This window comes from Emys orbicularis, chromosome 3, assembly GCF_028017835.1.
Source record: "Emys orbicularis isolate rEmyOrb1 chromosome 3, rEmyOrb1.hap1, whole genome shotgun sequence".
NCBI lineage: Eukaryota > Metazoa > Chordata > Testudines > Emydidae > Emys > Emys orbicularis.
In genome coordinates this window covers 138,670,155-138,696,239 of record NC_088685.1, presented here as the reverse complement: position 1 = coordinate 138,696,239, position 26,085 = coordinate 138,670,155, and the positions used below count along the sequence as shown (strand labels likewise).

At 39.5% G+C, this 26,085-nt stretch overlaps 1 protein-coding gene across 1 annotated transcript in view; it reads right to left on the bottom strand.

Annotated features, from left to right (window-relative positions):
• Positions 1–26,085, bottom strand: part of RYR2 (ryanodine receptor 2) — a 527,178-nt gene that overhangs the window by 411,707 nt on the left and 89,386 nt on the right. Inside the window, exons 7-10 of the mRNA XM_065401458.1 lie at positions 25,640–25,718; positions 23,698–23,810; positions 10,706–10,805; positions 6,798–6,894 (exon numbers count right to left, since the gene is read on the bottom strand). Of these exons, the coding sequence (XP_065257530.1) occupies positions 6,798–6,894; positions 10,706–10,805; positions 23,698–23,810; positions 25,640–25,718 (389 nt within the window). The remainder of the gene's footprint in view (positions 1–6,797; positions 6,895–10,705; positions 10,806–23,697; positions 23,811–25,639; positions 25,719–26,085) is intronic.

The following is a 26,085-nucleotide window of genomic DNA, read 5'->3' as shown; positions in this document are numbered from 1 at the left end:
GTCTAGCAGAGAAAGGTATAACATGATCCAGTGGCTGGAAGTTGAAGTAAACACATTCAGACTGGAAATAAGCAGGAAATTGTTAAGAGTGAGAGTAACCATGGGAACAACTTACCATTGGTCATGGTAGGTTCTCCATCACTGACAATTTTTAAATCCAGATTGGATGTTTTTCTAATATACATGCTCTAGGAATTATTACGGGGAAGTTCTATGGCCTGTGTTACACAGGAGATCAGACTAGATCACACAATGATCACTTCTCACCTTGGAAACTATGAAGAATCCCAACATTCACTTTTTCATTTATTTTATGGCGCACACCACATTTTTGGTTTTTGTCATCAGGGTAAGTTAGCTTCAAAACGAGACCAGAAAATAGTTGTGTCTAAATTAACTTATTTTTAAAAAACAGCTTTAACCTCCTTTCCCACCACCCCCTAAACAAGCGTTTTGCTTACTATTAGTGCAACTGTAAACTTCATGCCAAATACACAGCCATGCAATTGGCTGCAGAATCTGTCCCTAGCCACAGAAATGAACACAGAATCTAAGCTTTCATAATAAAAATGTTACAGGCCTGACTCTCCACTCTATAAATGTTTTACACCAGTGTAACTCCTTTGAGTAGGCAATAATATATTTTTGTGAAGAAAACCTTCCAAATGTTAACTGAGTGTAACCAATGCAATGATGTCTGACTTAGTCTACAGGCAGGCAACTGTGAAAGGTATAAACTCTCTCTCATTCTCCTTAAGTGTTAACTATGATCCTAGTGATGGAAATGTAATGTCAGTATTGTTGACTATTGTACTTCTGATCATTTAAGCAGACAAATTCAGCTAATATGCTTATTCATCACTGCTGAATGCAGCGGCCAATAGAGGGGTGGGAGACTGGGAGAAAGCTAGTTGCTGTCAAGGGTTGCTCAAGTGCGGAACTAGGAATTCAAGTCCTGCCAAAAACATATAGTCTCTTCCAATCCAGCTCACAAGGAGAATGAAAGAGAAGATGCATTTTCCTATCCCATGCCAAAAACCTCAGTCTCTTACTATGATGCTTTCCTCAGGAACCCAGAACCATAAGTCATTGTGTTACCTTTCTGCCTCAGCAAGAGTGAATTGTGCTGGAAATTAGACTGTGTGTCCAGTCCCCTGCCACACTAGTCAGTACATCTCACCAGCAAACTCCTGGAGATTCTGACAGTCTATATCTTGCCCTTCAGATAACAAGGAGTGAACCCCAATTCCCAAATTCTTCAGACACACCTCTCCGCAGTGTCTAGTCCTTCTTACTGCGCACTCACAGAAATTATTAAGTTTGCTGCCTCCACACAGACAGAGCACACACCAGTCTGTTAGCTGAGGACATACACTTTACTAAATAACAGCACCGAGATGGTTTATAGTAAAACTAAGAATAAGTTTATTAATAAAGAACAGAGACTTAAGTGATAATAAGAAAAAGAAACAGATTTGTTTACAAACAAAAACAGAACATGCTTTCTAATGAGTAAAACTTAAATGTTAACACGTTGCAATCATTGCCTAAGCAGTTTTCTCACTTACATCAAGTTACCAGCATCACTAGCCCTCTAGGCTGGAGGATCCAACTTTCACAGGCTGAGAGGGTGCTGTACCCTATGTCCCCAAAGTGATGGATAACTAGAATGTCCTTTTCCTCTCCCTTATATTTTCCAAAGTCTACTGTCTTTGTCTCTGTCTAAAGAGCCAGGAAGGCGTCCTGGGATTGCACTCTGTCCCCTGATGTACTCACTGGTTTCCTCTGCCACTTATTAGCTTGATGGCTTTATTAACCTTCTATGTAAATGTACTTTCATTTACCTCTGCCTGTAATCAAGCTCGTCAGACAGGTAAATCCACATTCCTTTGTCTACAGCAGACTTGATTTATGCACTGCCTCCAAAACACATTTTAAGAACATATTTCCAGCACACATACATAACTCATTATACACAACCCACACATATATCACGCTATGATATTCCTAACCAGCCCATCACCAGTTTACAAGATACCTTTTGGATATATATTACAACAACAATGTGTTAGGGGTAGAGAGGGTGTCAGGCCTAATATGAGTTACATTATAGTGGGCCCTCTGCCAGTGGGCATTAGGGGACTCTTAGAGTCACACTTAGCTACCAAAACCTCCACTTTAACCTTTAGTAATTTCTACAATTCGGTTACGCGTCATCACTACAAAAATCTGAAATATGAAAATTAGGGGACAGCATAAAACAATGAATTTAATAACTTGAGCAAAACAAGGACTTTTGAACTGACTGTATTATTCCTTCTCTTATATAATTCTATTAAAAAAAAAACTTTTTTTTTTAAATTTACCCTGAAGCTGCTGCAGGATTTCCAGCCTGCCTCATTGGAGTACTACAAAAATCAACTCTACATACTTTAGGTCTAGCTTGCTACAGATTATACACAGCCTTGCTTAATATGCATATAGGTTGGGGGGGGGGGAGAATAGTAAAATACAGCTTTAGGGCACCATCCCACTATGTGCTGTACCGTCTGACCTCAATCCAACACATGCTTAGATTAAGTAGGTGTGAAGCCCCATTTAAGTGCTCTTGCTGGATCAGGGTTGGAGTGCTCAGCTCCCTAAGGTCAAGTCATAGTATCTATGAAAAATAATATTGTTGCCTCTAAAACACCATAGTATTATACCAGTTGAACTAAGGTATCATCACAAACAACTTTTTCCATCCTCCTCACCTCCCACTCTCCCACCCCATTCTGCCCTCCAACTAGTTGTTAATTAGTAGATGGGTTAGGTATATACAAGTTCAAGATGAACCTGCTTAAAACTGCTCCCTCGTTTGGATGTATTGAGGCAGACTAGTCTGTCTCCTATGACTACATTATTAAAGCTACTGAAGCCTATTTTATGAGCAGTCGTTCCACCTGGCATTTATGGCAAAGATACTGCTCCCAGAAACTCTATCCTACTTTACTGCATTGATTTTTTTTTCTAAATTACTGAATATTGTCAGAACACTTAAATGAGCTCTCAGAGTTTCCTCCCTTCTCCACATCTGTACTTTTCAACAACCTACACACATTTTTTAATGGTTTTAAACAATTTTGAATAAGGGACATATATCACCACAAACAATACAGCCAAATTCCAATGATATTACACTGAAGGATTGTAAGGGTTTGAGCGAGAGTGTCACATGTTGCACACAATGCTTGTATTATTATTGATTTTAGTAATCTTTAGAAACCTACTTAACCTACCTACATGCAAATTCAAATAAGTTTAACATGCACTAGAACACAACAGAAAAATAAACTATTTTTAAAAAGCTGTCTAGTACAGAAACCGTCATACTTAAATGATTTATTCATTACAGACATTTGATGCCAGGCAACAAAATCCAGTAAAGTTGGTATTTTGGGACTATCTAATCTTTTGCCTATTTGAGAAAAAGGTTTAGGAGAAAAATATCTTTTTATTTGCTAACTGAGCAAATCTGATTCAGAAATCAGTGAGTCAGAATGGATATAGGATCCCGCAATGCAATTTTTATGCTGTCATTTTGCAAGGTAGAATTGGTCTTTGAAGACTTCCTGAAACAAAACACAATTCTATCTTTATGACTAAAGCCTGCCTTCAGACAATTCCAAAAGTTACCTGCACAGATGATGCAGAATAAACATACCTCCAAATATAGCCCAACTTTAGTATATACGTTGTGTACAAAATGTCCTATATCTAAGGCAGTGATACACAGACTGAGGCTCATGAGTCGCAACTGGCACTGATCTAGGGAGATGAAATGCATGAAAAATAAGGGCAGGGCAAATAATGAATCCTACAAGGCAAATAGTGAATCCTACAAGTTTACCACCCACCAAAATTGTCCAGGCCTGTGTGTAGCCCTGTCAGTAGCCAAATGCCACATGTCAGATATAAAGTATGCATACATTTCTAACAACTGAAATTAGGCTCCACAGAAATCTCCCAGAGATGAGTGCATCCTCCTGTCAGACACATGGGGGGGGGGGGGGGGGGGGAAGTACTAGTCCGCAATAAGATCTAAAAAAGATTTTGTGCAGTAGCTAAATTTGTAAATATTTCAAGAGGAGAAAAATGTGAGACATGTTAATGTGTTTCCTAATTTCAGAATGCTGGACTTTGCATCCTTAGGCTTTTTTTAATGTATGGTATTTTTTTTTATGTTGTATATTAAGGTTAAGAATAAATGTTATTGCCTATTGTAAAGGTACATCCCTATTTTCTTCTTTAATTTGTGTTTAATTTAAAGCTCATTAAATCAGTGCTTGATGCTGCAAGCCCTTATGTGTTATCTCACTGCAGATCCTCCCGCTACACTTCATTCTATTCACAATAGCACTTCTGGAGGGAAGCAGTTGTAGCAGCAATAAATGCTACACCATATGGGCCCATTATATAGTATCTACATTTAATACATGCAGTGGTCACACTTCAAAAATGTTCTCCATCTTGAAACCATTCTAGGGTTCAAGAGATATTCCATAAACTTTAAATGGGGAATACCACTGAAACTGGTAAGATCTGTCAAAAAAAAAAAAAAAAAAAAAACCTAAGTGCAACCACTGTAATTCTTTTCATTAGCCTAAAAAAAAAAAAAAAGAGTGCTATATATTTTACACAGCAAGGGCTGTCTAATTTCTTTTAGCTATCTTAGAAGACAACTTGGAAGGGAAAAGATCTTTTTAAATGAGCAAACCTAATATGGAAATCGATGAATCACAAGGAATATGGGGAGAAATATTTTTGAAACACTAAGAGAAAAATAATTCTCCTGTTTCTATTTTCCTATATCTAAGCAGCTTTTCACATCTGTATAAGTGTATATCCTATCCTGGCCTACTTCTCTCTATAGTGCCTCTGCTTGCATTAACAAACTATGTAAACTTTTTTTTTTACATCTTCACTTTTTCCCCCAACTTTTCCAACTTGCAAACAAACCAAAAAAAAAATCAGTTATCTGCCCTGCTATAGTGCCTGAAACTAGACTCACAAGTCAGTATTTAGCCACCTAAATCTGAGCTCAGAAGCCTAGCTTCAGTAAGCCTTTTATTTTAAAAAAATCTTTGACTTATTTATTGTTTTTAAGTGCCAGGAGAAACAACCCAGAAAAGTAAACATGAAAGGCACAAACCTTAAATCTGCAATGCTATAAGCAAGAAAGAAGAAAAACATAATCAAGGGATCTCTGGGCATATCTAGCAAAATGGCTACCCTACAAACCAACTGGTAGGTTACAAACAAAGCAATCTATATTGTCTTGAGATAACAATTTACTATGACTGCTTAGAAATCAAACAATTATTAAAATATTTCAGGAGTTATCTCCTCCTCCACATACTAGTTTCTATAATCATTCAGTTAATTCAACTGAAGAAATAATCTGTCCTGATAAATCAGTGAGAAAAATCACATTTTCATACAACATAAAAACTAAATTTTGGAGTGACAGAGCATACTATTAATTTATAGTTCAGTAGCATCACCTGCCCCAGTCATGGACTAGGACCCTTATTGTGCTAGGCACTGTACAAAAACATAACAAAAAGATGGGTTTCTGCCCCAAAGAGTTCACAATTTGCAGGTAATACTTTTGAACATGAAAAGTTAAAATTTCCAATACTTCAGTAACTAGAAAATATGTTCCTTCTGCCCAATTTTCATTAGGGTGAAAAAGAAGAAGGGAGCAGAAAAATATATTTATGTAAAATGTTTTCTCCCAAAGGACTTTACAAACAAGATAGACAAAGAAAGCACTTCATTCTCATTGAAATGCAGCCACTTATGCTATAACATAGCAACTCATCTGATATTAATGCCACAAAACTACTATTTAGGAGCTGAAGTTAGAAATAATTTATATGATTTAAAACTACACCAAGGCAATGTTTAGGAAAGAATAAAAGTTATCTAAATTAGCATTTGGCCAGAAAACAGATTAATGCCATACTCTTGAGAAAAGTTTAATGGGCTCTTTAATTACCTCAAATGTACACAATTTTGATTTTACCTCCCATTTGATTCATCCATATGACTGCTCATATGAGAGACACATATTGAATCACCATTACAAATTCCTGCTGCATTCTGGATTTCCTTCAGTCTCCTATCAAAGAAATAAACTATGCCCCCCCGAGCTTGTAAGATCTTGCTATATCACCTCCTGAGGTAGTGTGTATGCTACAGAATGGATCAGTAGTGACAAAACTGATGAAGTTTGCCTATAGGTCTTTGGGGACATTAAAGAACCAAATCAATCATAAGAAGAGTACATAGTTAATCCTGCCATTCTGTCCATCACAACAGCTCACTTTCTAGCACAGTGGGCGTGGAGGTTTCTTGGCATTTATGCTCCCAGATTCGGTTTTAGGCTAACAACACAAGCAAAAAGGTGACTCACAAGTCATTAATTTAAAAGTTGCAAAGTGATTTAAAGTGAATTTGTTTCAGTTTTCTTCTGATTTCAGTTCACTTGCTTGATGTTCCTGGATTAAGTCCACTTCTAATAGAGTTTATTACTTTTGCAACTGTAAAGGAAGTAAGGTTAATGAAACTGAAAAAGGAAACTCCAGAGAAGGCTGTAAGTTTCATACCAAGAGTTAATCCCAAAGGGATCTCTCTTTAGGATAAGCGATGTCTGTATCAGTCTAACATGCTGAAATATTGTAATATCGGTGAGTGTCAAAATTAATTCAATAAAGCTTGTTACTCCTGTATGTGTTTTAGGCTTCAAGACCTACCTTCGCTGTTCTTCTCCGTGTTCCCCTGAAGGGACAGTAAGGCATTCATCCATGTGCCCATGCAATAGCCTCAGCACATCACCTCCTATCAGATATCCTGGAATGAAAGGAAGAAGAGAAAGTCATGTATATTTGTCTGAGCTGAACCACAAAAAAACCACATTCAAACAATGTTAAAGGCTCACTTTCTGGCTGGCCTCAAAACAGTCTCCAATTATTCAACATATCCACACCATGGGTGCATATACAGATCTGAGACCCGCAAGCACACACAAGTGTGCATGGTACACAGCACATGTGAAATTGAAAACAGCAGTAGGAAATAAATCCCTAATGACCGCACTAAAATCTCAGCAAGTGAGAACATCAGGAAATTGGAACCTTTTCTTTCAGCCCCATTTTGCTTGTGTATGTGGTACTAAAAACTGACAATGTTCTGATAGCCTCACAATGCTTCCTATAATAGGATGAGCTAAGAGGACAGAGATTCAGTCAATTTCCAATTCAATTCAATGAGATTTTATTAGCCTGAAAAGCTATACTAGTGTTGCCAACATGTAATAAATTCAATGCCTAACCCTGAATTTCTCCTTGCTAGTATGGATTTATATCAGGATCTGCATCTGTACATGATTTGAGGGCTTAATTGCCTTGGTTTTACTATAGTACCAAAAAGGAAAATAAAATTGTCATTGGCATCCTACTGGTATAAAATCTTTGTATCAGATATTTTGTCCTTGGATAGAAACAGATTTAGCCACATTATGGAGCCAATCCTGCCTTTATCTCCCCAGGTGCAGTACTAGTGCCTGCTCTTTCATAAGAGAGGGAGCAGGATTTGGGTGCATGCACCTCTGGTGCAGCACAGAGTCCAGCTTTTTGCATGGCCATGCTCCATGATCCTGAAGTAGCCTCCACAGATTGGTTCTACTGCCACTATGTGACAGAGGTATGTGAATTCCTCGCCTCCTCTTGCATGGATCTTCCCAATGTCCTGCCGAGATCCTCAGTCTAGGCACTGGGGACTCAATTTGCCCCTTTGCGAACCATTCTTCACATGTATTTGATGCACAAGTTATATGTTCATAACCCACTTGTTTTTCTTCCAGGTTTTTAATTCAAAGGGCAGCTGAACAGGTAGATGCAGGTGATGGGAACGTTTTCCTTAACAGGAAAAAAAATGGTTTTTGTTTTATTTTTTAAATGAATGGGGGGGGGGGAGAATGTCTCATACTCAAAAACAGTTATTCTACTTTTGTTCAACTTTTTGAAAAGACATTTCTCTTTGGGTACAGAATTCAGTCTGAAAAGTCTTCATTCCAAAAAGTTATGAACATGTGAAAATGGGATGCTAGAAGGGAAATAGTTATGTAATCTTGTAACAAGAAAGGCTCTGACTGCTATTGATAATTTAGCTATATTGCAAAGCAATTACAGTGTACAGAATTTCAAATATAAATGTTAAAAGTAGCACATGTATGCATATTTGAAATCTAAGTGTATGCTAAGAAAAAATCCTTTCAACCCTATATGCTCTTGAGCAAATTCAGTGCCTTCATTTAAGCTTCAATATTGGATTAGCATTTGGCTTTCTTCTCTTATTTTGAAATATCGCAAATTTACTTGGGGAGTTTTCAAAAGTGAATTTTTGATTTGTAGGTAAAGGATTTTGATATGATAGCTTATTATGATTCCTTCAGAGTCATTACCAGATACATTTTAATTTTGTAATATGGATCCATATTGGGGTTAATACAGATGTGTATTCAGACTTGTGCCCATCCTCAGAAGGCAAAACGCTGCACAAAGCAACTCTTTTTAAACTGCCCCCATACAATTTACAGTACAGTCTTGTTTGACTTGTAGTTAAAGACCCACTTCCACTAATCAACTTATGTTTGCTGATTCCTTAACACAGGTTTGTGAAAAATAATGCAACCAAGTTTTACATAGTAACAAATTCATTTAAGTTTTGGCTACAAATTCTGATTTCACATCATGGACTTATGATCTGTACATTTTTACTTAAATAAAAGCTATTGTTATGTTACTGAAATGTTTCAAAAATCTGACACAAATGTCTTCTTGTTTCTACAAACTAATATAAAACAAAGGGCTAAAGTTGTAACAGTATTTTTTTTAAAAAAGAGAATGGAAAATTTTGATCCAGAACAGGTGTTCTCTGGAATTACATACACCTAGAACCAATAACTTTGTGGTTTGCATTCAACGATGTCAAAGTATTTTATAGACATTAATTAAATTAATGTCACCCTGAACTCTGGGATAACAATTATCCATATTTTAATTATAATTATAGATAAAATAAGGCACAGAGACCAAGGTGATTTGTCCAAGGTCATACACAAAATCAGTGCTTTAACTTCAAGATCATCCTTCCTTCACAAAGGACAGACTTAATTACAGTAGTGATTGCAGGCTTTGCTGTAATAAAGTCTTCACTACTAATACTAATTGTTCCCGACATTACCCAGATGATCACCTATGCAAGGGAAAATGCTGCTCCCAAAAATTAAGTCAATTAGTTAAAAGCCTGTATCTATAAAAGAGGCAAAAAGGAAAAATTGTATTGACTTGAGTTTCAATCAAATGCTCTGATACAAAAATGTAAAACTGGCATCATTTTCATATGATCTTCTGTGGGTATGAACACCTCATCTGCTACTACTTTTCAGTCATGCACTGATAATTGCCTAACAATTCACTGTAGCAGACACCATTTTATTCAAGCTCTGAATGTGTAAAATGGCTCTGTTACCCTCACAGAACAAAGAAAATGAAGAGAATCGGTGTTAATGACAGTGCTAATCAAATCAGAACAAAACCAATGGCAATACCTGCCAGAAAAATCTGTAAGTTACAAAAATTTAAACTGGTGTGTGTTATTTTGTTGTTTTTTTTAAAAAAACAATACACACCCTGCAGTAGATTGGGAAAGTAAGGATGTTTGTGAGTTTGCTAAAAGGACTGTCAGTACAGTATTTATAAAAGTAAATCACAAAATTTACTTTCTACAGAATTACAAATTATTGAGTTTTCTGCCATAAAAGATTATTTTGTAAGAAGGATCCCTCTTTCTCTTCTGCCCACAAATGTACTAATATATCACGGTGTTGAAATTCAGGAATCCTTTGCCCAAATTCACTTCAACAGTTGAATAAAAATTCTTTCTAGACCCTAAATATAACAGACCCATTCTACAGCCTGTCCCGTCCTGGCTCTTCCTCGTCCATGGCCCATCCCAGTCCCATTCTCCTCACACAAGCAGTCCCATTCTCCTTGCCCAGCAAGTCCTAGGCTCACCCTTCAAGACAGATGCAGGGAATGAACCCAGGCCTTTGGATTTATAAGCATGAACATCTACTGCCTGAGTTAAAGAACAAGGCCCTTAGCTAGAAGCAGTAGCAAACTCATAATCCTCTAAATGTGGTCTAACGATTAGAGGTGGACAAATAGCCTCACTGTTAGTGTGGGCTACACACATATATAGAAATCGTTTGGTAACCTAAATACAGGTGTCACTACCAGTTCTCCCTATATGTATTGCAACCTTAAGATTGATATGAGCGAGTAATTTTAAATTTGGACTGTAAAGTATTCTATCATTTATTTTCAACATTAATGTGACTTTAGGATAAAAATATTTACTTCATTTTTTTCCATTCCTTAGAAATAACTGTGTAGAAAATCATTACTATATCCTTTGGTACAATTTTTAGTCTTTGTTTTTGGAACATATTTTTACATCTATTTGTGAGATCAAATGTTCATGCAAGAGAAACCCCCTTGCTACAGTACATGAATCATTGGCAGATTTTGGGGGGGGGGGGGATGTATTTAATTCACAGTCCGGAGGACTCTAATAACTAAAGTCAAGTCAATCTTACCTTGGGCTACTTCACTTCCTGAGCTGATTGGGGCTACACTCCAGAGTGTTTGCTGGAAGGCTGCATCAACATGTAAGCTACCGTTGCCATAAGACAGATGCTACACAAAGGAGAGAAATTAGATATTTATTACAGATTTTAAAAATTCCTATCAGATTTTAATTAAATCACATGGAAACATTCATTCAGTATTAACACACAGTAATAGTCTCCATTGACTTTCACAGGCCAGGTTTACAGATTCAGTACATTCTATCACAGGGACGCATGTACAGTAGCTACAAAAGAAAAATAAATCCTCTGACCCATCCAAAATTGTTACATAATCCAAACCGGATTCATTTAATTTGATCTCTATACATGAAGCCAATCAATATGTATCTAGGTCCTCAGTTCACAACCTACAAGCATCTGCTCCTGTCCTATAACATTATAGTTTTTATGTAGGGTCTGAAGTAAATCTATCTGCAGATCCTGAAGATGGGCATTAGCAATTACCACAAACGAAATACCAAAAGTCAGGGAAGCTACACCCTATAAATGGCAGTTACAAGAGAAGTCCAATGAGGGGAGAATTACAATAATCTAGGCTAGAGGTGATAGAGGTATGAGTGTCCCACATTAGTCCACATTAGATAGAAAAAGATAATCCATCTAAACACCACAGAAATGGCAAAGTCTGCCATAAAGTTAGTTGATCTTAACTAAAAGCAAGGAGAAAACATCCTAGGTGGGAAGGATTAGTCTTATCAAAATGGAAATCTGCCCGTTTTTTATATATATTTTATATCACTTCCTCTTTGATACTCCCAAAATGATTTTTCAAGATATTCAAAAGTCTCTTGTAATTTTATTTAGCAGTATCCTGGACCATGAATCCATTTGATGACTTTCTGACACCTGAAAATGAAAGGTGGTTTAGCCCTACTCAGTATAGAACATCACTGGAACTTGCACTTGTTATAATTTACAGGTTGTCTATACTAGAATAGAGATTGTCTATGGCTTCTTCCTAAGAGGGAGGCAGAAACTCTGGTGCCAGTTCATTGCCTCTTTCACCACTACTAACATCTCCTCTGAGTGTTTAGACTCAGTGGTTGCCTATTCATTTCAATCTGGGAGCAGATTATGGATTTTCTAAATTTGGCATTGGTTTATTCATCCTCCGTGCTTCTCAATGCACTTGGGGGAGGAGATATACTTCAGGGTTTCCATCTCGTGAATTAACTGTATGTCTGAACTGCATTCACCATGCCAATCTATATCTGCTGCACCAATCACCAAGTTTACTCTGCAGAAGTATGATGCAGATACAGGTTCTCTCTCATACAAGTAAGGTACAGGTTATACTGAGTCATTACAGAGGAGCAAATATGTATGTGGAGGGGAAGTAGGCAGAAAAGGGAGGGAAATACCCTCTGAAACAATTGAGTGAATAATAGCATACCTAGTCACTGTTTCCAGGGAGTAGTGGAGGCAGCACTAGATTAAAACCCATAACAAGTCTCTGTTTGCATTAGAAAGGAAGTCATATAAGTGATTATGCAGAACATAAAGGTTCTTGGTGCTTTGGAACAAAAAACAGTTTCTAGCCAACCTTTTTGGTGAGATACAAAACCAAAAAAGTCTTTTAGCACTTCTGCCATTTCCACATTTTCTGTCATTGTTCCCCCTCTCTCCCCATTGAGTAACAGACCTATGCTGTCGTTGGTCTTCCTTTTGTTTCTTATGTATTAGTAGAATATTTTCTTGTTATCCTTTATGTCTCTAGTTAGTTTAATGTCATTTTGTGCCTTGGCCTTTTTAATTTTGTCCCTACATACTTCTCCCTTTTTTTTTATAATGTGTAGTCTGTTTTGCTAATGTACTCTCTGCTATCTTGGAGTGAGTGCCTAATACGCTTCCTCCTTCTCAGTTTCAGTTCTTTATGTGCCCAATCAGCAACCATCACGTGGCTATCTTTTAAGTCTGTCTTCTTATCTGTTTTTGCTGTTTTTCTAAGTAGTGTGAAGATATATTTTGCTGTCTCAGACATTCTACTATTAAAAGATATAACTTGCAGTAATCCTACAAAGCCTGCACTCTACATTGTCAGAATCGGTTCCATTAATATGTATTTGGGGACTTCTGATATACTGTAAAGACTACAGAGGAGCAACTGAGAACTGTCCGGTAAATAAGAACTTAGATTTTTAATTATTATTTATTTTACCAGATTAACAACTTTTCACATATAGTATCAAAAGTGTATTTTAAATTATTGGATTGTAACAGTGCTTAGATACCAATGTAATGAGTGCTTTAGAAAATCCTAAACTAAGTTACCTAGATCAGACATGAGGAGCAATGGCAGATCCTTGACTTTAAGCTAGTACTTCAATTTTTTTTTTTAAATTATATCTGACATACACTCAGATGGCTGGGAGACAGTCTACAACAGGTAATGACTAAAATAATAGAGTGTCAACTACCAACAGCATAATGGCAGTATGTCATCCCATCTTTCTGTTTCTTGCCTGGTCTCTCTCAGTGCATATGTTACTGCTATGGCATTATACAAGCATTGCAAATCTGCCCACTGACCTCCCAGCTCATTGAGATGGATCAGGTAATAACCATTAATGTGAATAGAATGATATCTCCTAGTTATGCTATCTTTTTCCACAGGACACCTGCCTCATTCAGTGCATAGGATGGCTTGTGCTCACTGAATGAGCAGGTACTTTATATTTTGTTTTCTCTTCATTGTTCAGTGTGTGGCCCCATGTCTGGCATACTGCACATTATTCAAATCTTGCTCTGAATACAGAATTATTAATTTCTTTATGGGCTTTTCTATACTGCTCATCACTGAATCACCTGAATGCTTCACCAACATTAATGAATTTATCTTTCCAACACCCCTGCAAGGAAAAGTGAAATAATTATTTCCATTTTACAGATGGGGAACTGAAGCACAGAGGCTATTATTAATCTGTATTACCATAGTGCCTAGGAGTCAGAGGTGGATTACTGTTTTGTGGGGCCCTGGGCCAGAGCAAGTGGGGGGCCCCCTCCCCATACCTTCCACCTGCAGTCTTGCCCCCATTCTGCCTCTTCTGCCTGCAGCCTGCCCACAACTGCACACCATTCTGCCCTTTCCCCTCACAGCCCCTCCCCTGTTCCACCCCATTCTGTCCCCCCCAAATGTGGCCCCCGTTTGCTCCTTTCTCCCCCCCTCCCCCACTGCAGCCCAAGACCGGAGAAGCTCTGTCCCCCCTGCCAGGGCCTTGGGACTGCAGCGGGGAATGAGAGCTCCTCCAGCCCTGAGGCTGCAGCACGCAGCCAGAGCTCCTCCAATCCCGGGGCCGCAGCTGGGGTCTGGGGGTCCAGGCCCTGGGGCTTCCCCTGCTGCCCCATGCTTCTGCAGGGGACCAGGGTCGGGGCTTCTCCCACTCCACCCACCCGGTGCTGCTGTCAGGGAGTGCAGCATGGCCTTGCCCCACCCCGGCACTTGTCGGCTGGGGGCGGGACACCCATTTTTCTGGGCCCCCGATTGGCCAGGGCTCCTGAGCACAGGCCCTGTGGGTCCATTGGCTAATCTGCCACTACTAGGAGCCCTAGTCATGGACCAGAATCCCACTGTGGTAAGCACTGTACAAACACATGAATATGGCCTGATTTTTCAGAGAACCTAGTATTTTATAGCAGTTTATTTCACCGCTCAGCTCCCATTGACTTCAGTTGCAGCTGTCTGTGCTCAGAACTTCTGCAGATCAGATCAAACGTATCTCAAGTTGGGTACCCAGAAAATTAGCAACATATGTTTACTGGCCACCTGTGAAAAATTTCATTTAAGTGACTTGCCCAGTATCACATAGGAACTGTGTGGCAGAGATAGAATCCAGTTCTCCAGGGAAGCATTCAACTGCCTTAACTATGAAACCTTCTTTTATCTTCTTGCAGCACCCTGCCTCATTCACTACACACCTTTCAATGTCTCAACAAATGAAACACAGATCCTACAGACAACAGCCTCATTAACTATCCAACTTGTCTCACCCCCTTACCACCATCCATCCAGTGCTCTGAATGGGTGCAGAGGTCCAGTGGAAAAAATAGAATGTGATCATGTAATTAAAGATTATATCATGCTGTTCACACACAAGTGGATCAAATTAAAATTATGTAGGAAATCTTAATTCTGGCATTGCTTAAATTTAGAGGGCTTGACTTTGCAACTTTACAAAAAACTGCATTAAAGAACAGTATGTAATTGCCTGTGTTTTTAAAAAAGCAAATTGAAAAAAAAAAAAAAAAACAGAAATTCCATCCTATGGAACTATACTGATCATCAGGGTTAGAAGCTTTAGATGCAGAGCAGAGGCCTCTGCCATGTGACATAACAAGTAACAGAGCAGTAGCAGGCTGTCACCTCTGTATGGACTGCCACTACAGGAAGAAGAGGCATACATTTTGCCAGTGGATTTTACAGTTATTTGCAGACAGGAGAGGAATGTTGAACTTAGGATTCCTGAGTTCTATTCCAGGTTCTGAGGAAAACCCACCCTCGTCTACCTAGTCTGACCCTTTCCTGCCCCATGTCTTCCAGGCAGTCCTTGTCCCAGTCCCAGTTTCTCCACCCTCCCTATTTCTCTCCAGGTTCCAGTACCCCATCACCACTATTTCATCCCAGGCCCCACCCCCCACACTACCCTCCTTGGCTTCTTGTCCCACTCTCCTATCCACCCCCAACCCTTTGTCCCAGTCTCCCCCATTGCCATTCCCTCATCACTCTGCATTCAAGTCTGGATGTTTTCTCCTTGCTACCTGAGAGCCATCAGGGAGACAATGACAGCAGAAGACAGAGAGTCTCCCAGCTCTCAGTTCCTGCACCTGACACCGCAGCCCCAGCTCCCACTAGCCAGGTGGAGCAAATGCAGGTGAAGTTCTGCTCAGCCCTTGCAGCTTCAGAATGGAGCATGCTCAGTACAGACAAATCTTTGGAAAATTTATCAGTCAGACTTTAAGAAGTCTCTACTGAGTATGTGAAAACATTTTCAGGGGCTGATAATTTGGATACATTTGGGCTGATTTTCACAGAGATGGCAGAAGGTACATCCTTACAGGGAACTAGTTGTAGGAACTTTTTCAACATGGGCAAAACTACATATTTTCCCCCTAACCTCATTCTGAGAAACAGCGGAACCATTTTCATTGAAATTAAAAAAAAAAAAAAGAACAAAAACAAACAAACAAACAAAAACACCAGACTGAGGCAGACACCCATCATGGAAAATTTCAGCCCAAATTCTTTGGCAAACTAAGCAGCAACTGAAAACAGTGTCTTGTAATGGACAGCATCAGGCAATCTTAATTGCTAGCTGCACCCCTTCTAACAAGAAAGGAATCAGACCCTAAAACAGCTATTAATAAGAACATAAGAAAGGCCGTACTGGGTCAGACCAAAGGTCCATCTAGCCCAGTATCTGTCTACCGACAGTGGCCAATGCCAGGTGCCCCAGAGGGAGTGAACCTAACAGGCAATGATCAAGTGATCTCTCTCCTGCCATCCATCTCCATCCTCTGACGAACAGAGGCTAGGGACACCATTCTTACCCATCCTGGCTAATAGCCATTTATGGACTTAGCCACCATGAATTTATCCAGTCCCCTTTTAAACATTGTTATAGTCCTAGCCTTCACAACCTCCTCAGGTAAGGAGTTCCACAAGTTGACTGTGCGCTGCGTGAAGAAGAACTTCCTTTTATTTGTTTTAAACCTGCTGCCTATTAATTTCTTTTGGTGACCCCTAGTTCTTGTATTATGGGAATAAGTAAATAACTTTTCCTTATCCACTTTCTCAACATCACTCATGATTTTATATACCTCTATCATGTCCCCCCTTAGTCTTCTCTTTTCCAAACTGAAGAGTCCTAGCCTCTTTAATCTTTCCTCATATGGGACCCTCTCTAAACCCTTAATCATTTTAGTTGCTCTTTTCTGAACCTTTTCTAGTGCTAGAATATCTTTTTTGAGGTGAGGAGACCACATCTGTACACAGTATTCGAGATGTGGGCGAACCATGGATTTATATAAGGGCAATAATATATTCTCAGTCTTATTCTCTATCCCCTTTTTAATGATTCCTAACATCCTGTTTGCTTTTTTGACCGCCTCTGCACACTGCGTGGACATCTTTAGAGAACTATCCACGATGACGCCAAGATCTTTTTCCTGACTCGTTGTAGCTAAATTAGCCCCCATCATATTGTATGTATAGTTGGGGTTATTTTTTCCAATGTGCATTACTTTACATTTATCCACATTAAATTTCATTTGCCATTTTGTTGCCCAATCACTTAGTTTTGTGAGATCTTTTTGAAGTTCTTCACAATCTGCTTTGGTCTTAACTATCTTGAGTAGTTTAGTATCATCTGCAAACTTTGCCACCTCACTGTTTACCCCTTTCTCCAGATCATTTATGAATAAATTGAATAGGATAGGTCCTAGGACTGACCCTTGGGGAACACCACTAGTTACCCCTCTCCATTCTGAGAATTTACCGTTAATTCCTACCCTTTGTTCCCTGTCCTTTAACCAGTTCTCAATCCATGAAAGGATCTTCCCTTTTATCCCATGACAGCTTAATTTACGTAAGAGCCTTTGGTGAGGGACCTTGTCAAAGGCTTTCTGGAAATCTAAGTACACTATGTCCACCGGATCCCCCTTGTCCACATGTTTGTTGACCCCTTCAAAGAACTCTAATAGATTAGTAAGACACGATTTCCCTTTACAGAAACCATGTTGACTATTGTTTTTCTATGTGTCTGACAATTTTGTTCTTTACTATTGTTTCACCTAATTTGCCCGGTACCGACGTTAGACTTACCGGTCTGTAATTGCCAGGATCACCCCTAGAGCCCTTTTTAAATATTGGCGTTACATTAGCTAACTTCCAGTCATTGGGTACCGAAGCCGATTTAAAGGACAGGTTACAAACCTTAGTCATAGTGTTTAAATCAAAGGAGATTTAACACAATATTTTATAAATATATGTAAAACTCTGCAGCCTATCTATAATTTCTGAAAAACTGAAATCTCCCCTAGCACAGCAGGTTCTCCAATCATTTGTAGCCCCATTTAACATAATATATATTGGCCTCAAGGAAAATAATCTCTCACAATCACAGCTCTGTTCATTAGTGTTCACTGCAGAATCTTGTGCATTCTGATTTATTGAAATTCTTAAACATGAGAAGGATATCTCTGCAAGAACCTTCAAGCCATGCCTCTAGTACCACAATTACATCTAGAAAACAATAGCTCCAAATGACTAGCTCATTTTATTTTAAATGCAGCACTCAAGGCATGCACAAACGCTGACACGAAAGAAATGCAGAGTGCACTGTGGAAATAAACAATATATTTCAATCCACACATTTCTGTCACTCAAGGAAAAACATACTTAAATGTACCTAATGTTTCTGTACTGAAGAACGTGCTGGTGTGCAGAGAGCAAAATATTAAGAAAACAAAAAGCCTGCTGGAGGCTTCCTTACAGCTAAGCCATGTCAGTGCTGATATCTCATCTAGTTGTAGCTGATAATTATGTGCTCTTTAAATTTCTCAGCCTTTCCCAAGTAGCAAAAAAGGCTTCCTTTCTGGTGCAACTTGAGAAGTGTATGTTAAAGATTATACTGCAGCTATTAAAGCCACTGCTGCACTGGAGGAGAGAAAGGGGTTCAGGGGGCCACCACATCAGTAGCAGTATCTGGAAATATTCTGCCTGCAAACAATGCCTCCTAGGGTGCTTCAGGACTCTACATGAAACCAGCAATGGCATCATCATCGAAGCAGGATCAGTATCAGCCAGTGTAGGAAATGGAGGTTACAGATTTGCTCCAGCTTCTTTGAAGCATGTAGACCCTCCAGTGGGGCTAACACCTTTGCCCTTTTCTTCTCTTTGCTTAGAGCAAATGGGGGGGCATGCAACCCTGTTGGAGCACAACGAGATTATCAGGGGGCATGAGGACCTGATAGGGTCACACTGAAGAGCCAGGGTCAGGAGGGGGTTCTGTTTGGCGAGGCTCTATGCAGTCAGTATTAGCTGCTTGGACCAGGCTCCCTGCCCATCTTACTCCCCCACTGCTACAGTTACCTTCCTCTGCTGGGGAGGCCAGTGGGGACACTAAGTGGGGAGCTGAAAGCTGCACCCCAGGAGTACTCATCCCCTGGAAGAGAGACCCCCCTCCTGACCCCAGCCCTTCAGCACAGCCCCATTAGCTTCCCATGCACAGGTCGGGCGCGAGATAGGCAAGGAGCCGGGTCCCGGCAGCTGAAACTGCCCAACTGCTGCAGGGAGCAAAAGGCTTCCTCAGCTGCACCGGGTAAGTCCCCCCCCTTAGAAAGAGGGGGGCATGCATGGGACATGAATCTCTGATGGAGGGCTCAGCAAAAAAATGTTGTGGAACCTCTGGGTGAGAGAACACAAGTAGCTGAGTCTTGCCCTCCAGGTACCCTCTTTCTCCCCAACTCCTTGCACTCCACAGCAGGATCCAGAATATGGCTCTAAATGAGTATTAACCTTTTCAGCCATGGGACAGAGGGTCATTTTTTATTTCTCAGATAATTACCCTTGCCAGCCAACCAAGCAATACCAGTAGGTTCCAAAACATGTCTTGAAAGGACCTTCCTCAAAAAAGCTGTGCCTCTGAGAAGGAATTCAATGGAACAGAAAGGATGTCTCCACAATTTTGCTTAGTTCTCCTTACAGAGACTGGGATCGGGCAAAGGGAAAGCCCAATGTGATGTAAAATAACCATGTTATGGCTATTTTTATGCCAGGCAAGGAATCAAAGTTCACATAACTGTACCTACAGCTAGTTAGCCTCATGCTTTCTGTTCTCTTTATGCTGCAGGAGGGAAGAACATTTGATTTTAAGACTATTTTAAAGTAAGCAGTCTTCAGAAAAAGCTTAAGGGGGAAAACTGGCATAGTGCCTTCACAAACAAAAACACTGAACAGCATCCTTCCTGCTAATTTGCCACGTATAACTTCACTTCTGACTCAACTTGTTTTGTCCAAGTCAGTGGACATACATGATACTGACAATGGTGGATGCTGTCAAAAAAGCATTTAGAAACGATATTTGCTTACAGGAAGGAAGAGAGGAACAGGGAGGGAAAGTAAAACCCTTAAAATTGTAGCTGTGTAAAGTTTTCATAACACAGCTAAAAACTTGACAGGTTTGGATACAAAAATGAAATGGAACCCAGGATCACTAAAAGATCTCTGAACCTTTTGAGCAAACCTGAGTTGAGCATTTTTTTGGAGGGGGGGGAACCAGCCCCTTGCATTCTGTGAAAAGAGCTGAAAATTCCAGGTTTTGATCCAAAATTAGGCAAAACCCAAGAAATTTTAGTAGGATTAAACACTTTGCTAAACCCTAGTCCCTTTGCACCCATCTGATGAAGCAAAGCAGCCAGAAAGGTAGTGTAAACAGCCAGCCAGGGACCCACGGGGCCAGGGTAAGTCCTTAGCTGGTGTAGAGCTGGGACTGCTAGCTATATACTACCCCTTTCCAGCCTCCCCCATCTACATATAGGGAGTGTCAGAGCGGGGGGTTATAGCGTGAGTCTACAGGCATATAGGAAATGTCACTCTACATCAGACACAAGGTCCGACTAGTCTTCTATCATGATAGTGGCTATTTCCAGATACTTTAATAGGCAGCAGGTTTAAAACAAACAAAAGGGAGTATTTTTTGACACAACACACAGTCAACCTGTGGAACTCCTTGCCAGAGAATGTTGTGAAGGCCAAGACTATAACAGGGTTCAAAAAAGAACTAGATAAGTTCATGGAGGATAGGTCCATGAATGGCTATTAGCCAGGATGGGCAGGGATGGTGTCCCTAGACTCTGTTTGCAAGAACCTGCAAATGGGCGACAGGGGATGGATCACTTGATGATTACCTGTTCGGTTCATTCCCTCTGGGGCATCTGGCACTGGCCACTGTCGGAAGACAGTATACTGGGCTACATGGACCTTTGGTCTAACCCAGTATGGCCATTCTTATGTTCAGATGAAGGAGAAAGAATGCCTCAGCAGGCAGATGTGGGATAATGATGAAGATATTAGCCTAAGCTCTAATAGTTAGACAGTTTAAACCCTGAAGTATGAGGTTTAATATCCCTTCCAAATTTTCATCATAATTAATTATGATTACATAAAAACACTGTCCTAAAAAGGAACACTATTAAGGTCACACGGTCAAACACTCAAAAATTAGGAAACACCAGAATTGAGGTTGCCTGTGCAACCTTTATCCAGCACATACAGTCTGTAATTACATGATCATATATTATGTTTTCCATATAACCCCTGCTTTGTTCAGGGCACAGGATGGATGGTGTTCACTTAATCAGCAGCTATTTAATATTTTGTTTTATTCTAATTGTTCAGTGTGTGGCCTCAGGACTTATTTACTGCATGCTATTCAAACCCTGCTCTGAATACATGGGCAACACTATGTGTTCTTCCCTATCCGCATTCTCACAAACGGCTTCAGCCCAAACTGTTAAAGTTTAGCCAAATCATAAGCAAGTAAAACTAGGGTCTCTCAATGGGAAGTGTAGGGCAAGCTTAATATTAAGCTGCACTTCCAACCCCACCTATAACAACTTTGGTTATTCCCTTGCGCTCCAGAAGTCTCTGATTGCATGAAGGCTCTTGTATTCAAGGCCCTCTTCTGGCATAAATAAAGATTTAGAGTGAGTACCTTTCCTATTTCACAAGCAGCTGTTCCTTTGTCCTGGGAGGGTGACAGAAGTCAGCTGCACTGTATTAGAAAATCTTCTTCCAATTCAAGATACATAATCTTTTTAAAGGAATTTCTCCCTGCCCCCAATCAGTCAACAATGCTGAAACAATTTCAGGAAGAAACTTCCATTTCTAATGATATCAGAGTATTAGTTTCCCGTATTTTAAGTCATTGTCATCTTGGATGTGAAAGAGAAGCAAACCTCAAGCCTTCTTAGATTTGCATAATGCAGTTGCAGACCAGCATTATAATCAGTATAGTAACTATGTGTCTCTTATGATGTAGAAATTATTACACTGTATTGAACATCTCTGCACTGAAATAACTGCAGTTTTCAAGTTTCTAAATTGATTTTCTAACACATTACTCAGCCTGAGCATCACTGACCTCATTGCTACTAATTCTCATTTTATTTTCATCATTCCTCTTGTATTTCATTTTCAGATCTATGTAATTTGTTCTGGGGGATGTTTAAAAGACTAACAATTCATTGTGATCCAGATCCTTATTCACTTGAAATACACAAAATGTTAACTGAATGTTAAAAGATTGGCATATTCGAAAGCTATCAGTGGTGAGCTCTGCTATCAACCATACATATTTGGCACACATGAGTGCAGCAGCAGTTTTTAAAAATACACATTAGATGGTGGCACATGCTGGCAACATTGAGACGTGTTCACAGAACTCTGTTGCCCCAACAGAGGAAACCGATTGGTTATGGGTCCAACCTAATGGCCAGTAATATTTAGAAGAGAACATCATTTTGATCTGATTGGGTTAGGCAGAGTCATACTCTGTCCTTGAAAGGAAGTGGTCACAGCCCAGTGCAGATATTATAACAACACTTAGCTTTTATGGAATGTTTTTAATCAGTACGTCAAATCACTTTAAAAGAGATGCGACACGTGCCGGCCTATAGTGGGGGGGGGGGGGAGGGGCGGAGCGGAGTGAGGGCAGCAGCTTCAGCAGTGTCACAGCACTTCGGGGGGGGGGAAAGGCAGGACTATAACTCAGGTCTCTTGATTTACAGTCCATTGCTCCACCTACTAGACCATGATGGCTCCCTATCAATGCAGTAGTTCTTCCTTGGATTCGGGAGCAGACTGTTCAGCTGTTCAGCTGAGAAAGCTTGTCACATATTTTATTACTGCTGGTAAAGTTATTAATTCTCCACACTCACTTTTTACACTGCAAATAGAAAGCAGCCTATGGCAAAAGAGATCTGGCATTCTTCCGCTCTACTCTGCTCTGGTTAGGCCTCAGCTGGAGTATTGTGTCCAGTTCTGGGCACCGCATTTCAAGAAAGATGTGGAGAAATTGGAAAGGGTCCAGAGAAGAGCAACAAGAATGATTAAAGGTCTTGAGAACATGACCTATGAAGGAAGGCTGAAAGAATTGGGTTTGTTTAGTTTGGAAAAGAGAAGACTGAGAGGGGACATGATAGCAGTTTTCAGGTATCAAAAAGGGTGTCATAAGGAGGAGGGAGAAAACTTGTTCACCTTAGCCTCTGAGGATAGAACAAGAAGCAATGGGCTTAAACTGCAGCAAGGGAGGTCTAGGTTGGACATTAGGAAAAAGTTCCTAACTGTCAGGGTGGTTAAACACTGGAATAAATTGCCTAGGGAGGTTGTGGAATCTCCATCTCTGGAGATATTTAAGAGTAGGTTAGATAAATGTCTATCAGGGATGGTCTAGACAGTATTTGGTCCTGCCATGCGGGCAGGGGACTGGACTCGATGACCTCTCGAGGTCCCTTCCAGTCCTAGAATCTATGAATCTATGAATTCCACAATTATGTTAGGATCTTCTATAGTATGAATTCATAATTACTATTTCATTTTCATATAATTAGTAAATTTATGCAAGAACAAATAATATCAATATCATTATCCTTGCAAGAACCAATAATATCAATATCATTATCCTATATACCAATGTCACTACTTCCAGACCTATGACGTTTTGGTTTATGTCATGATATCAGTGTTGGCTCTTATGCTCAAGCAGTATTAACAGCTATTCATATCTTATCAAACACTGAGATTGTATTATTTAATCTATACTTTAGAGAAAAAATTGCAAATCAAACTGTAGAGCAATAGCTTTATTAATTTCCATGTCATTTTCTGGAACATCATTTCTATAAGACAAGCACAATCTATATATTCTTACTGTAGCACTTACTAAGTATCTTTCTGAAGATATACTAACTAAGATGAGGTCATCTCCAACACGCACTTTTTCTCCCTCTGATCGCTGTTTGGAGGCAGGATGTATGGTCCACCAGCAGGCCTCACCTGTGTTGTCATGGATTAATGAAAGACACATTAGAAAGGAAATGCTTGGGATTATTCTTATTTCTTCGGTTTTATTTGGATTTTTAAAAAAATTCTTATTAATGTCCATATGTACTTTAATGCCTTGTATATAGTTAACACTTTGTTTGACATACCTTCCTGAGATATGATTCATGACAGTATATTCATTGGCTAAATCACTAGGGGAAGTCACTTAATCTCTCTGATCTTAGTAATGCATCTATAAAATGTAGACAATATTTCCTCTCCCCCATCCTAGGAGATTGAGTTATAAAGATATTAAAACCGGTTATATTTGAATGTATTTCTTAACTTAAATACAAGTTCAAAGGGTTTATTTTTAATTATTCAAAAGGTCTGAGCCCTGATGTGCTGACCTCGTTTTTACTCACTCAGGCAACCCCTTCCCTCCCCACCTTCTCCCCCAGGCTTGAGAGTCCAAGCTCCAACCCAAGTCTCAATATCAAAGCACCGTCTACACAGCTAGTTGTAGACCACTGGCCCCACTAGCACAAGTCTGTGGACCCGGGCTCAGAGGCTCGCTCCCAGATGTAGTGCTGGCAGACCCAAAGTCTATGGCAGTTTTGACTAGCTAAGGACAGAACAAGCTGTCCTTGAGTTATCGTTCCTGCATTACCCCATTAAAAAAACCTGTTATGGCCCAGAGGCTTGTATCCTTCTCTATCAGAGATAGGAATACTGAAGAGGATACGTGCTCAGCCAACAGAGTATAGGAACAGCTCACATGTGTTGGAATAACGGTCTGGTAGTGATCAGTGATGACAAGATAGGACTAACAATTCTAAGCTCTTTAGGAAACGCAATCCAGTCTTCTTTCACTAAGGGACCTTCCTTGTCACTATGTCACAAGGTTTTGAGTAAGAATGGGGAAGAAGAAATTCTCCTCTGAGAACGAGGGCATAGATATTGAGGGGAAATCCACCAATGAGGATGCAAAAGAGATTATCAAAAATCAACCTGTTAGTAAAAGAAAGCATCGTTAAATTAAGACTATAGTCAATTCTTTGGTCTAACGCCACTAGAAGGTACTGTACATGTAGCTTTCATTCATAATAAGAGTACTTGTTAATTTGTTTGCAAATTAGTTTCCATAATGAAGCCCGTTTTCAGATACTCATGGCGTTTGGAAAAAATTGTTCCTTTTCAAATATATATTATAAAATCTTGCTAATTAAACAATTTTGTAGCCCTGTGAGACTTGTAGGAAATTGTCTCCAGTCAACAGCAGCAGCAAAGGAGAAACCTCATCCGTACCCCTCACCTAACTTTAGTAAGCACAGGTGATCTCTCTCTCCCTCTTTCAAATAGAAAGAAAGAAAGAAAGAAAGAAAGAAAGAAAGAAAGAAAGAAAGAAAGAAAGAAAGAAAGAAAGAAAGAAAGAAAGAAAGAAAGAAAGAAAGAAAGAAAGAAAGAAAATCGAGAAAAAGCCAAACCACCTACATTATTGCAACATTAATGATGTAGAATTAAAATTTAAAAAATGTACAAGATAAGGATTTTACCGCAACAATAACTTGGGCATGTGCCATATCCTTAATATTCTACATCATACATTTTACAGCCTAAAATAGACACATTAAACTACATATTCGGTATGAAAAAATGGAATATAAAATATTGCATATGTGCAACATGGCCATGGTAACATTGTAAGAATCTTAATTTCTGTGCCTTTAACTTTGTAGTCACACCTTTTTAAAGTAGTTTGCATTTATATCAATTTAATCTAATGATTAAACAAAAGGAATCCTCTGTGGCATGGGGTTCCTTAAGAGAGAAAGTTTTACCTGTTGTGTCTTCTTGCAATCCCACATCAAATGCCAATTTATCCATCGAAGACCGTGAGGTGGAGAGGCAGCAAAGATACTACCAAAAAAAAAACCAACATGTCTCAGTAGTTTTTCTCATGCCTGATTTCTTATTCTGAATGTTACAAGCCATCAGCCTGCTATTATAAAACTTTTTATCACTTCTTGAACAATCCTAACCACTCTCTTTTAAAGCACCAGGATTTTAACTGCCTGTTAATGAGAACAGCACTTGAGCTAAGATTAATGTTCTGAAATATGTTGTCAGTCTTCGTCTACATCAGCTTTTCAGTGAAAAACAGGGAGAGCAATGCTGACAATAACGGAATGATTTCCACTGGAGTTTAATTTCTAAGATTTTGATGGGTCTTTTAGGAAGCTTTGAACCTGGACGCTCCAGAAAGGTATTGAAAATGGCAAGATTT